This window comes from Podarcis raffonei, chromosome 1 (assembly GCF_027172205.1).
Source record: "Podarcis raffonei isolate rPodRaf1 chromosome 1, rPodRaf1.pri, whole genome shotgun sequence".
In the NCBI taxonomy this organism is placed as follows: Eukaryota; Metazoa; Chordata; class Lepidosauria; order Squamata; family Lacertidae; genus Podarcis; species Podarcis raffonei.
In genome coordinates, this window is record NC_070602.1 from 92578388 (window position 1) to 92592749 (window position 14362).

Genomic DNA, 14362 nt, shown 5'->3' on the forward strand with positions numbered 1-14362 from the left:
ATGGGCTAGAATAGTCATCCAGGGTGGGTTTTTTAAAGTCTGTTTTTTCTCACATTAGTAGCAGTCACATATGCACACGAATAGCTCAACAGGGGTGGGTCCAAAGCGACTTTTATTGTCATATGTGAAAATACCGTAAATTAAAAACATACAAACCAGGGAATTGTATTTCCCCCCTCTTCTGATTAATCTGAAATAAATTAGCATTGTCTTGGTATATGACCATTGTTGATGTTCTTGGAACTTCCCATAACAGGAATAAATAAGTCACTTTTCTGTAGTGGTATTAATCATCTCTTAATGAGCATCTGACAAGTCTTTACATTATCCTGCCATATTGGCAAACCCCAAAGGGAAGGGAAGCCTTTTATCATCCAGTGGAGGAGGTTACCATTCAGCTGCATCTTGGCAGCCTTAACCAGGCACCTCTGTGGAGCAGAATACACATTTCCTGTTAGCACAGCTTTCCACACTTCAGAGATGCTTGTACTTGGTATTAACTAAGAGGCCCACAGTGAGACATAGGTTCTCACGCTGCCAATGGGAGAAAAGAATTTTGTTCAGAGATGGGAATACCAGATTAAATATTGATGGTCCTTAAAATCTCAGCATGTAACTAACATCCAGAAAAGCATACAGTGAGGCAGGGAAGGTCTAACTGTTGATGGGGTTTCCATTGCAAATTCTTTGACATCTTTTTTAAAAACAAGCATTCTCATTATCATCTGGGCAGCCCCCCCCCAACTAATGCTATCTGGGCATTTTCAGAATGTGTATGTATATATAGAGTGGGGGGTTACTGCTTTTTATGCACTATGCAATTCAGCATGGTGTTAGAAGAAACTCTTGAACTAATTTTCAAGTTTAGAGGTTTAAAAGGCTTGATTTATTGCGAACAAATAAGGTGAACAAAACCTGTATTGTGGCCATACTTCCTAAATTATCTTTCTTAAAATGGTCCTAATAGTGTTGTACGTTCCAGGGTTGTGAGGAGGGAAAATAACAAAGATTTTAAAGCAGTGATTGCATTAGAAGTGTAGTGGAAATTATTAATAATGCCGGTGTTACCTTTGTTTAAAAGCTGCCTTGAATATTTCATAGAAGAATGGGGTATAAATATTGATAATAAATCAGGAATAAAAATAAATATGCCCGCATGAATCTGCAAAATGTTTACTGAAGAGAATCTGTTGGTTGTGGAAAACACTAAAAATGTTTCATTCTCTCGCATTTTCATTCTCATGCTTCACTTCACCTCTTTTTACCATATGTCTGGCACATCTGTACAAATCTCTCTTTCCTCCCCTCATACACAGTCCCTCTTTCATGCCACTTCCTTGCAGAAGACGCACCAGAGTGCCCTCCAGGTGCAGCAGAAGGCGGAGGTATTGCTGCAGGCTGGGCACTACGATGCTGATGCCATAAGGGAATGCGCAGAAAAGGTGGCACTGCACTGGCAGCAACTAATGTTGAAGATGGAAGACAGGCTGAAGCTGGTTAATGCATCTGTCGCTTTTTATAAAACCTCAGAGCAGGTGAGCCGAATGATGTGCAGTGATACTTGTAACTATTTAAAAAATCCCATAGTATTCATTGTCATAACATTTTATTTAGAGCAGCTGTGAATTCAAATCTCTGAGCTAGCCACATCTTTATATTGCCCACATATTCATTGATGCTGTCTGAATCTTACATAGTCCTAGATTGAGATTCATTAACTACAAATCCCAAGATTTGGGATCTCCTCCAAACCTCTAAAGTTTTGAGCCAAAACAAATTTTAAGCTTTTGGCTCGGCCTTCTCCACAATGGATGCATATTGTTGCTCAATGTACTATATGAAAGTGCATTGACAGTGAGTGTGGTCAACATCAATTCAGACTGTATTACCGATACATGAATTTTCTGTATGAATAACTTAACTATCTGCAACCCAGGATTTTCCTGCATGGTTTGAGCACAATAACCTAAACAATTAAAATACATCTCAAGCCATTTCCAAGGCATCAGTCCTAAATTTGATGCCCTTGACTAACAAATAAGAGAACTGGCTAGCTCAGCACCATAGCTGACAAATGCTGACGTTGCCCGATTGTTAGCTGGGCAAACAAAGAGACCATTTCATGAGACCAGGTGAGTCTCAAACCTACAAATCAGTATATTATTTTTCTTCTGTAGTTTTAGCACATCTTGGAATCCTAAAGTTCTGCATCATTAAAAATCCACATTAGGAAATAGGCTTCATCAGCCACAGGGCCAAATTCTCTTTAAAAGGTCAATTAATATTTCCCAAACTAAAATGTTCTGAGTTAGGAAGCCCATATAACATTTGTCTGTGAATCTCTCCTTTTCTTGTCTTTTGTTAGCTTTCTAGGTTAATGGACTTGTAGTAGTTTTTCTATGTTTCTGGATGTAGCTTTTATAGCTGAAGTACTGTGTCCTGACTTATGCCTCAGGTTTGCAGTGTGCTAGAGAGTTTGGAACAGGAATATCGAAGAGATGAAGACTGGTGTGGAGGTCGGGATAAGCTTGGACCAGCATCTGAAATAGACCATGTCATCCCCTTAATCAGCAAACATCTGGAACAAAAAGAAGCCTTTCTCAAGGTCTGTTGTAGCCTTCCTCTTCTCTGTAGTTGTTTTTATTTTTTGGTAACTGAAAATAGCTGTGGTGGAAACCTGTCAGCAAAGCATGCAGATGATGTTCCGTGCACTGTCATTTCCATATAGAACATGCCTGAATATAATTTTATGGGAATCATAAGAACAACACAGTTTTTGCATGCAGTCATAGTGCAGCTTTTCTCTAAATGTTTTATGACTGGACAACTTGCACAATCTTTCTCCAGAATAGAGATTTCCCAATCCTCCCCACCCCCCACCCTCATTTTGACAGTCAGTTCCAACACTACAAAAAATGGATATTCTGCCCATACAAGTGGCTGCTTCCACAGGCAGTGTAATGTGGGACCAATCAGCTTGCTCCTTCCCTTTCATGGCCTGAAAGAATTACAACTTGTGATTTTTTTTTTCAATTCATGGAAGGGAACAGAAGAGCTCATATTAATCTGCTGTGCTAATGTTACATCCTTCACATGAATAGCCTGCTCATGTGGGCAGTGCCTTGTGCACTGGATTCCAGTGCCTCATTTGAGCCAACTCTTTAGTGTTGCAAAAGGCCAGGTACAATTAGCAGATGGAGATACAAGGGTTTGTAATGTTTCATTGCTCTTTGGCATTAAAAAGGAGTAGAGGCCTACTAACCAAGCATGATAGAATGTGGCTTTGAGCAAATATCAGTAGTTGGTTTTGTTTCTGGGCAGATGTGAGGGCAGGAACAACTGTTTTCTTCTGCCGAGGGTCTTCTAAGCAGCATTCACATTGAAAGGGTAAAGAACTCAAGGTGCATCTTTTCTTCCTGCCCTTATTGTTTCCCTTTCTCCCAGATCTCATTTATCTGGCTCAAAGTAGCTGCAGTTGGAGAAAAAGCTCAACACTCAGTAGTCAAGCACATGATTTACATGCTGACAGTAGTATGATTCAATTCCAGGAACTGCTAGTTAAAAGGAATTCAGAGCTGGAAAAGATCACTACCTTTTGACTTATGAGAACTGATTCCGGGCAGGATTGACCAGAGGAACAGACAATGTGGTACCCTCCAGATGCTGCTGAATTAGAACTCACACCATCTCTGATCACTGGCCATGCTGGCTGGGGCTGTTGGGAGTGTCCACTGTCATCTGGAAGACACCGCATTTGCTGTCTCTGGGATACATGGTACTGTGGTATATTAACAATTGTTCTGACTAGGATATGGCAAGGATAAGGACAAGTTCCTGACCGTTGTATATGCTGTTGCAGGAATACAATGGCAAGAAGTGACTGGCCTTTCTTCCATGCATCCCTAGATCCTCACTTCAGCAAGCCATAGCTTGTATATAAATGTTAAATAATTCTTAACACCTTTGCTTTTCAAAGTTGCATACAGATAATGTAATGGTATGTTTTTGAAAGACTTCATTCCAGAATAAATCAACTGTCACCTTCTGGAATAAAGATCAAGATGTACAATCTCCCACTAGCAGTGTTATGCTTTTGCTTTTCTACTGGAATCAGCCAATTTTTTCCACATAGCATTTTCTCTCATATCATACCCATTCCCAAGATGATGGATGTGTGTGACTGCAGTCTGAGTTTCTCAGTGTTTTCTCATGCACGTCAACATCCTTCAGAGGTCAAATGAGAAAAGAAGCTCATGTCACAGTTCAGTGGTTCCTCTGTGTTTTATTCTTCTGATTCACTTGTCAAAAGGGTAACTGTTGTGCTTGGGGGTGGGGGGTGTTGTTTACTGCCCACAGGCCTGCACACTAGCACGAAGGAATGCAGAAGTGTTTCTCAAGTACATTCACCGAAACAACGTCAGCATGCCAGGGGGAGTGAGCCATACGAGGGGACCTGAGCAACAAGTCAAAGGTCAGTGTGTTTGTTGGGGAGATGTACCACACACCCATGGATGACGCTTGTGCTCACCACTGATGCTTCCTTACACCGGATTAAATTTGCCACATAATAATTACAGGTGCACCTTTTCTGCTCGACAGAATAAGATTAGAATACAAGCAGATGGTATGAAAATGACAGCGTCTTTTTCATTTCTGTGTTGGCTCTGAAATCTTAGGAGTGGATCTAGTGAAGTGTTTTGCATATAAATTTACCAGTGTGCCATCATCTGTCATGAGAACAATAGAAATTCCATGAAATCTATAGGCAATACTTCTCCTATTAGTATGTTTAGAGTATTTTTAAAAGTAGTAGTCATTAAGATCCTTTCTCTATTACACCTATCACGTACTTCTTTCATATCAATGCATGCTTTAATCCTCCACTTCAAAATGTGTCAGGGTGTGGGTACTAAAATCATAGCAGGGTCAAGCTTCTTTAAGCTATCTCATTTTACTACCCATGATCTAAGTGATGCCCTGGTAGTCATTTGAATTTTTTTAAAAAAGCAAAAGAGGTAAGAGGAGAGCAGTGATGGATTTGTAGGAAGGGGAAGGTTACTGTGCATATACAGATTCCTTCTTATTTCCAGACTGCCTACAGGTGTAAAAGAGAAACCATCCCATCTGATTCAGAGCTTAGTTATAGAATCTGAAAGCAATTAATTACTAATCTAATTTGGGGCGGTGGGGAGCGGGAGAGAAAGACTGAAAATGTGGGCAGTTTAGCTACAAAGAGCTGCAGTAAATAGTATTTCCTTCTGTTGAAAGGACTATCCCTTAACTCCTTCCACTTCAGGAAACAGTGAGCAGAAAGTATCTGTCTCATACTACATTCAAGGACAGAACCGTTATTATACTGGGTTTGTTTGTTTGTTTGTTGGCATTTGGAGCTATTGCAGGCTTCCATACCAAGACAAGACAAGCCAAAATTGAAATTCACAACGTGATCACTTTTCTCAGAGTTCAATGTCTGCTTCTCTTTCTTAGCTATTTAGCTACAGTGACCAATAGAATGACCTTCTTATGCTTGCCTCTTTCATATGTTCACATGAACATGGGCTGCTGTGGTGATGATACATTCTTGGAGGAGTCTGGGGTGATGCATCCCCTGCTTTCTTTTGTAGCTGTAATCCACCACTTGCTAATCTGTTCCTTGATTCTGTGAGGAGCTGATAAAAATGAACTAAAGTAAATCTGCAGAACTAAGCCATTTTTTCATCTCTGATTGGATTACTTTTAGAGCCATAGAAAAGAACAGATCAATGACAGTGTAGGGCAATAATAATTATGTAGTATGATACTGAGTACGCCATACAGTTGCTATCACTAAAGGGGTTGAAAATGCTGCAGCCTAACATAAAATCTGTACTTTAAAAATATATATTTCTTTGGTTAATATTGCTCAAGAACTCAAAACAAGAGTCTGCACTCATATACATGAGTATCTTTTTATAAAAAAAATGCACACACAATTAAGCTGGGTTCTTAAGATACAGTTTTAGGGAGAAGGCTTACTAAAATATATGGAACTGCTTATACATGTTAAGCAACAGACATAAACTTTAGGCAGCCTCTCACATTGTCATTTTAAGACATAAGATATTTCCTATGAGGAGGCAAGCAAGGAGAGTAGGCTACTTTACACAGTGGACATAGGTCCTCTTATTATTTTTATAAATATATTTCTATACCACTGTATCATAAAAATATAACACAGCAGTTTACAACAATATAAAAACCAACCAATAACATCATAAAAGTAAAAATACTAGCACATTTACAAAACTAAGCAGGGTCCAGTATGGTTTCAAATGGGGACTGCAGTTGAGATTCCTGCATTGCATAAGGTTGGACTAAATGACCCTAGGGTCCCTTCCAACGCTTATGATTCTGTGATTCAGGATTAAAACAAAAAACCAATATCAATAGACCATTGTAGGGGATATACGCTTAGTTGCTTTAATTAGTAAGCTTGGCTGTGAGAGACAGAAAAAGCTGGGACATTCTCTTTCACTCGCCCCATAGAATTTTATTTAACTGAAGTTTGCACAGAAGAATCTGTTGGTAATCCCCCTATTAATTAGTGAACCTGAATATGAGTTGAATTTGCCCCCTTAGCCACCAAAATGTCCTGGACTGGTCCTTGCTTGTACCTCAAAAGAATCACGTTGGAATGTTTATTTGTGAGTCTAGAGGCAGCTCAAGGATATGTATGTATCACAAGAACCTCCTGCAGCCCACCTTTCGGAGTTTCAATTCTAAGAAATCAATAATGTGAGCTGAGCATTCTGAAAAATTCATAGGACTGATTTTAGGGGAGGCTTTGGTGACCTAAAATTGTAATACCATTGAACAAAGAATAAAGATGCCTCTCTGAAATAGAAATGTATGGCAGAATCGTCAAATATGTTTTGTTTTAGTATAGTATGTCCACAGCAGGCCTAAGACATCACTGACTGTGCTCCAAATAAATGTTGTATAAGTGAGCAGGTGAGTGTGGGAAGTACAAGGTAGACATTTGTGAGTCTGGCCACTATTGGTGCCAAGGCATGGTGCTTGTTCCTTCTGCTTTTACGAGGATACATTTAATGACTGGGTATCTAAACTGTTGTCAGCTGCATGACTTGTAATTGTTCCCCCACTCCCGTTGCTTGGGCTTTGAACAGTGTGGTCTGAAGTGCTCTGAACTGTATCTGTATCTATGTGTTGGGAATATAATATTTTTTCTGTTGGTTTTTGTCCACACACCCTTAATGAGCCCCTTGTGTTAAGGACTGCCCACTCTCTGCTATTTTGTTTTTTTCAGTTAACTCTGAAGTGCTTCATACTAGGGAGCTTATATCACTGTGATGGAGTAGCAAGTTGAATTTGCATTGACTTGCGTCTGCATGTACTCACTGAGCCACTGAGGGTAACGACCATCCTCCTTTTCTCCACAGCCATTCTGAGTGAGCTGCTGCAGAGAGAGAACAGAGTTCTTCACTTCTGGACCTTGAAGAAACGGCGATTAGATCAGTGCCAGCAGTATGTGGTCTTTGAGCGTAGTGCTAAGCAGGTAGCTTAATAAAACTCTGCTTTCCCCTCTTGTTCTGTTGTTACGGCTGACAGGTAATAATGGACTGTGTAATAGATTAGTTGTGGGAAGGGTTGTATCTCAGGGGCTGCAGACTTTGCATTATGAGACCCCATGTTCAATCCTTTGCATCAATCAAGATTGGAAAACTTTTTGTTATGAGATGCCATGTTCAATCCTTTGCATCAGCCAGCACTGGTAATGACCCTGGAGAGTTAAGTTTCAAACCTGACACTAGTTGAAACTGACAGTGTGAGCTGGATAGGCCATTGGCCTGAATAAGGCTGCCAGACTGCAAACCAGAAATAAACATTTTGCCTTGTACATGCTGAATACTGTGGGAGAAATTGTTAACTGCTCCCACCTGTTTCTTTCCTGGGTCTCCTAGCAGTTGGTCTCAGACCTCATCTGGTGTAGGGCAAAACAGAAGTTCTCCTTGTTTCAGTAGATGGAGAAGAAGGGTGAGCCTATATTCGGGGTGGTGGTGGGGAAGCGGATGTGACGAGAAGCCTAACATTGGCAACCTCTCACACTGCGTCTGCACTGCAGTGATCTCTGGTCCGAAGTCTTGCAAGATTATTACGGTCAAGATCAAGCAAGGAGTCTCATAGCACCTTAAAGACTAACAAATTTATTACCTCTTCAGCTATTGTGAGCTCAAGTCTGCTTTGCCAGATGCAAGGAAAAATATATTGTGTGTAAGTGTCTGTGATCACATAAAATTCAAGGCAGTGGACAATCAGTCCCTACTGTGCTACATTTTGCTTGCTTGTTTACCGTGTAAAGTGTTGTTAGACTTGAATTTGAGGCCTGCCTGTCAGGCTTCTTCTTTTCTGAGGGCTAGTGGTGCTCTTCAACTGCAATAGAACTTGAATAATTAATTTTGAAATATGCCAATGAGAACTGGTTGCATGGGTGAAAACTAGTCACCTTGTTTTTGTTCATTTGGTCCCCCACCCTCCCATTTGTAGGCCTTAGACTGGATTCAGGAAACAGGAGAGTATTATCTTTCTACTCACAACTCTGCGGGGGAATCAGCAGAAGAAACTCAGGAACTTCTGAAAGAATATGGAGAATTCAAAGTACCTGCCAAGGTAAACCCTACTATTGATTTTATAATTTCATGAGCTTCCTTTGGTAGTTTCAGTTAAGGAAATGTAGTAAATGTATACAACTCACAGGATTTAGTCTCAGTTACACTATTACTTATCTACATGCATCATTTATTACTAAATAAATGTATAACATGATATATTTAATAGCTCTGAATGTTATAAATGCCCCCCCATTTTAAACTCTATGGCTGAGATCCAAAAAAAAAACTAATAATGCAATATTATGTGTGTCGAGTCCCATTGAGTGTATATAGGATTGCAGACTGAGGCTCATGGAAGGGGCCTGTTTTCCTTTGGAAGCTCACTCCATGCATTATCACAAACGTCTTTTAAAACTCACTTCAAATCCAAAAGGAGCTTGTGATGTGGCATGGAGAAGAATTTCTTGAGGAAAACAACTCTAAAGCCCCCTTTTGCTAACAGAGCTAGTTTCAGAGTTCTCTTGTATACTGACCAATGATATTAATTATTTCTAAAGAACTACCAAACTTCAGAATGACCTCAGAATATTCTGCCCTTGTTTTCTAAATTCCAATATCTGCCTGTTTGGGGACATCAAGCTCTGCAGTCTCCCTGCTATCACTTTGTACCCACATCCCCATGCTCATGTCATTCCTGTCTGCCGCAGCATCCATTTGAAGAGAAATTCTGACCAAGCAGGTCAAAATTAACACCCATAAGCAGAAAGGTGCTATTACTCTCTGCTCACATTGCCACTTTCGAAAGATTGCTTCAGAACCAAACAATTCTGCAAAGTATTGCAACCTGTAACAACTAAGTTCCATTGAGTAGTAGTGAGTGGCAGTAGGAAATTCAGAACCATTTTAGATAATAAATGAAAAGATTGCACTCCACCTACACTATGCCTCCAAAGATCTCAGGAACATTTTGTGTTAGTGATGCTTGTGAAGAATACGAGGTCCATATGGTTATTATGTGAATGAAAATTGAACAAAATGTCCATGGAAGATATGATAACCAAGGAAAACTCTTTTGGGCAGCAAACCAAGGAGAAAGTGAAGCTTCTCATTCAGCTGGCTGATAGCTTTGTAGAGAAAGGGCATACTCATGCCACTGAAATTAGGAAATGGGTTACCACCGTCGACAAACGCTATCGGGACTTTTCACTGAGGATGGGGAAATACCGCTACTCTTTGGAAAAAGCTCTTGGAATCAATACAGAGGTACTGTAAGTCACATGTTTTGCTGACATACTTTAAACAAATGAAAAAACCTAAGAGGAATTAGAACTGTCTTATGTGAAAATGCTTTCATGCATTACATAGCCAGCCTTACCTTGCAGTAGCATAACACAGAGCACACTAGGTGTGGATTTTGTGACACAAATTTGTTCCTTTGTGACACAAAGGCTAGACAAGATGACAGGGGAATGATTGGTTGGGTGCCCAGGAAGTTGCTATAAGGAGTAATCAAGTAGACTTCCAGGTATAAATTCATGTAGATGATGATCAGTCAACATAAGACAAAATGGTAATTCATTCAAAATAGCAGGGCAAATCAATGATTAATCTGTAATTAATTCCTAGCTGGTGCTACTTGTGAAAAGCTGCAGACTTTACTGGGCTGCACATGGCCTGTTACAAGGCTTTTCATGTTTCTGGCACTGGCCTTGTGTATGTACATGTTTGACTTGAGTCCCACAGAGCTAAATGGTTGCTATTCTGGGTAAATCTACTGTTTTGCAGCCCATTCTGTTACGGCCAGCAGGACATGTGAAGAGCGGATTTAGGTTACCATGTATAAGCCAGGGCAATGTTAACTTTTAATTATTGCCTCAAAAATTCACTTCAGAACCATTCAAGTGAGAAAGAGGGATTGGATCCTAATTTCCATATGTGAGTTCCTCTGACAGTCACCTTCACCTTCTTGCTATGGCCATTTTGGCTCCTAAAAATCTGCTCCTGAAGATTGGGAGGCCTTCTGGAATAGGATGGGATGCCGTGAAGCTGACTGCAGCAGAAAGGGGGATTGGCAAAATTGGGCACTTACCTAGTGCAAGCAAAAGTGTGCTTCTACTCACACAGGGGTCAAAGCCAGTGTTTTTATTCAGATCTGGTTCATTTGAATGAATAATGCAATAAAGATGTGCCAAATAAATATCATTTATGAAATTTGAGCAAATACTGTCATTTGGGGAAAGTAGAGTACAACCCTCAGAGGCAATATTGCAGAGCAGACAAAATGTGTCTGTTTGCTGCCACCACTGATGTGTCCCAGGATTCCCATGAGGAAAGCCATCCCCTTCCTGAAGTCAAATGAGAGGAAGGGTTACTGACGAAGCCTAGCAAATTGTTTGGGGAAAAGGACTGAAACCCTCCTACCACCTGCCAAATTTGTGATGCATTTAGCCAGTCATTAGTAGATCTGTATGTGCAGCTGTTTGTTTCTTTTTCTTTTTCTTTTTCTTTTTCTTTTTCTTTTTCTTTTTCTTTTTCTTTTTCTTTTTCTTTTTCTTTTCTTCCAGCCCTATAGCCTTTTCTTTCACTTTGTAGATATGCTTACTTTTACAAAACATAGAAATGTGTTTTAAATCCAAGACACTACTCTTTTTCAGGATAACAAGGACCTGGAATTAGACATCATTCCAGCAAGTCTGTCAGATCGCGAAGTGAAGCTGCGTGATGCCAATCACGAAGCTAATGAAGAAAAAAGGAAGTCAGCCAGAAAGAAAGAGTAAGTGGTGGGAAATGGGCACCTCATAAAATATAGCACATGAATGACAAACGGCAGCAGTTCCATGTGAACAATTCACCAAGCCCACCTATTTGTGAGGCAGGTGAGATATCCTTGCAGGAATGTTATGCAAACAAAAGACCAGAGTTTGGAGAGAAGTAAGATATGTGGGATAAGTCCATGCCTGATAAATTAAAAACGTAATTGTTTTTTCTCTCTATGTGTGTGTAACTAAATGCTAATTTATTTTTATTTATCAAGATAGAAACTCATATTTATATAACTGTCAGGGAACTGCCATTGGCTCAGGAGCAAGAGGGGAAAAGGTGGATGGATTACAGAGAGCCCACAAAGATTGTGGGCAGCAGCACTTCCTCAGCGGAGGAAGGCAGCCATGGCTCTAGTGGGGAGGAGGTGCAGGGCTTGGAGGAGGCAAGGCGGTGCCAGGACACCATGCCTGAGCAAAGCGGGGAGGAGGGCGGTCCCCTGTTACCTAAGCCTTCCTTGCGCAGTAAGCTTTCGTGCAGAGAGGGGAGGCACAGACTGGGGGTCAAGAATCTACTCTGCTGGAGAAGATTTACAGACTGCCCACTCTCAGATTCTGCCAGTGAATGAGCAAGACATGGAAAAGAGGAGCTCTGCATTCTAAAGGTTTTTACCACCAATAAGAAAGCTTTAGAACAGACTATTATGGCATATTGCCTGATTGCTCTCGAGCAACCAACCAATACCTCCAACAATAACCACAACAAGATTAACAACATTTATACTTGATTCTAGAAATTTATTGAATTATGCAAGTATTGTGCAAATTACATAAAAATGCAGAGATGGCTACAATACATAAATCTTCAAACATGATATGATACATTCTAAATGTATTTCCATAATCAGGGAGAAAATACAAATATGCTAGAGACGAAGAACTAATGTAAACTGATGGGAAGGGAGAAATGGCTTGAGGAATTACATTTTATTTACTTATTAACACTTGCCATACTTTTACGTGTATAAGACTGGGTTTTTTTACTTTAAAATAAGGTTAAAAATCTGGGGGCATCTTATACACAGATAGTGCATATACCCATTTTCTAAATTTGGGGTCCCCAAAAGTAGGCGGTGTCTTGGACATAGGGATGTCTTATACAAGGAAACATAAAGTATATCTCACTTTTCCTCCAAAGAGCTCAAGGCAGTATATACAATTTCCTTTCCCCAATTTTATCACTGCAGCAATTCTGTGAGATAACTTAAACTGAGATAGTGTCTGGCGCAATCCAATGTCACCCAGTGTGCTTTGTGGCTTAGCGTGGATTTGACTGGATATCACCAGTCCCAGGCTGATTACTACATCATAGAGGAGATACTTAAGTTCTCTTTTCATACATTACAAAAAACTGGAGAAAGCAGAATAGTGTCCACACTTGCTTATTGCATGCATGAAGCATTCCCCACACTTCCAGTTTGTAATCCCTCCATCCCTTAACATGAATGCTTTTCTAATTTGGAAATGATAGAATTGTTGAGTTGGAGGGGATCACAAGGGTCATCTAGTCCAACCCCCTGCAATGCAGGAATCTTTTGTCCAACGTGGGGCTTGAACCCATGACCTTGAAATGTTATAATACATGATGAGATGGTCACATAAATTATATTTTATTCTTTCATTTACAATGTGTAATTTAGGCAGCCCAGAAAGATAACAACTACAATATTCTGTACACTTACTTTCAGCAGATATCCATAGCATTGGTCTACGTAACATTGAAAGTATTTTTCTTTCTTTCTTACGAAAAATATAACAAAGAGAGAGTTTCTGTTTGATATACAGATTTACTCCCATGCATTTCTGCTCCTAGATTCATCATGGCTGAACTGCTTCAGACTGAGAAGGCCTATGTCAGGGATTTACATGAATGTTTAGAGGTATGTTTATAAAGACGCTGTACTGTTTCTGATGGCTGGTGGTCATAATAACTACCACCATGATGTGGTGTTGTGGTCTTCAGTTACGGCAGGGTTTTCAAGGATTATAAACTTGCCTGGATGTAATAGTAGATGAGACCTGTGTGGAGTTTTGCTGTACTGTGCAGGCTGGTTCATGATGTTTGTGTTTCAACAATCTGAAAATTCAAAAGCCTTCAATATTTTCTACAGGTAGAATGGAAGGTGGGTGCAATGTATGTGTTCAAAACTGATAAATTACTCTTGCTGTAGACATGCAACACCATAAGTAATAGACAGCTTTTAATGTTGTATTTTTAAATTGTTTGTGGTGAAGCGTAGGTAAGAAATGTAATTATTATTATTAATTAGTGTGTGAAGACAAAAGCTAACATTCATAACATTTTTTGCTATTCATACAAAACCTCAGAAAAGGGTTTTGTATGCATAGAAAGAAAGAAAGAAAGAAAGAAAGAAAGAAAGAAAGAAAGAAAAGGTTATGGTAACTAAACCTTTGAACTAACTGAAGGTGTGCCTGAACATAAAGCATCTATTTTTGAATTTGTTGAGATATTTCTTATCACTGAAACATCCACATTCATTGTTTTGGTTTATTAGTTGTGTTGGTTTTTATTATTATCTTTTAGCTTAGAACTCCATGTTTTCTGAGATATTCTGTGCCTTTGGCAAGAAAACTGGAAGATCTTTTCTTTTGTTGTGCACTTCTTCTCTGTATTTAAGAACTGCTGTTGTCTTCTAGACCTATCTTTGGGAAATTACAAGTGGCGTAGAGGAGATACCCCCAGGGATTCTTAACAAAGAGCACATAATTTTTGGCAACATCCAGGAGATTTATGACTTTCATAATAAGTACGTATTCTTCAACACTTTGAGAAAGGTACCCTTTTGGAAGCTTGCCCTGTTTTGCAAAGCTAGGAACCAGCATTGAGGCCAAGTGTTCCTCTCCTCCGGCATCACACACTGGATCTGGTGGGTAGACCCTGGCTTATTATTTAACAGTAAGCTACAGTTCCCT

At 39.8% G+C, this 14362-nt stretch overlaps 1 protein-coding gene across 13 annotated transcripts in view; it reads left to right on the forward strand.

Annotated features, from left to right (window-relative positions):
- Positions 1-14362, forward strand: part of KALRN (kalirin RhoGEF kinase) — a 488570-nt gene that overhangs the window by 334754 nt on the left and 139454 nt on the right. For 11 of the 13 annotated variants that reach the window (XM_053404286.1, XM_053404179.1, XM_053404188.1 and 8 more), the window contains 9 exons: positions 1317-1535; positions 2456-2605; positions 4357-4471; positions 7440-7555; positions 8545-8667; positions 9690-9872; positions 11264-11382; positions 13242-13308; positions 14087-14196. In XM_053404286.1, the coding sequence (XP_053260261.1) occupies positions 1317-1535; positions 2456-2605; positions 4357-4471; positions 7440-7555; positions 8545-8667; positions 9690-9872; positions 11264-11382; positions 13242-13308; positions 14087-14196 (1202 nt within the window). The remainder of the gene's footprint in view (positions 1-1316; positions 1536-2455; positions 2606-4356; positions 4472-7439; positions 7556-8544; positions 8668-9689; positions 9873-11263; positions 11383-13241; positions 13309-14086; positions 14197-14362) is intronic. The other 2 variants (XM_053404207.1, XM_053404333.1) reach the window with 1 other exon arrangement.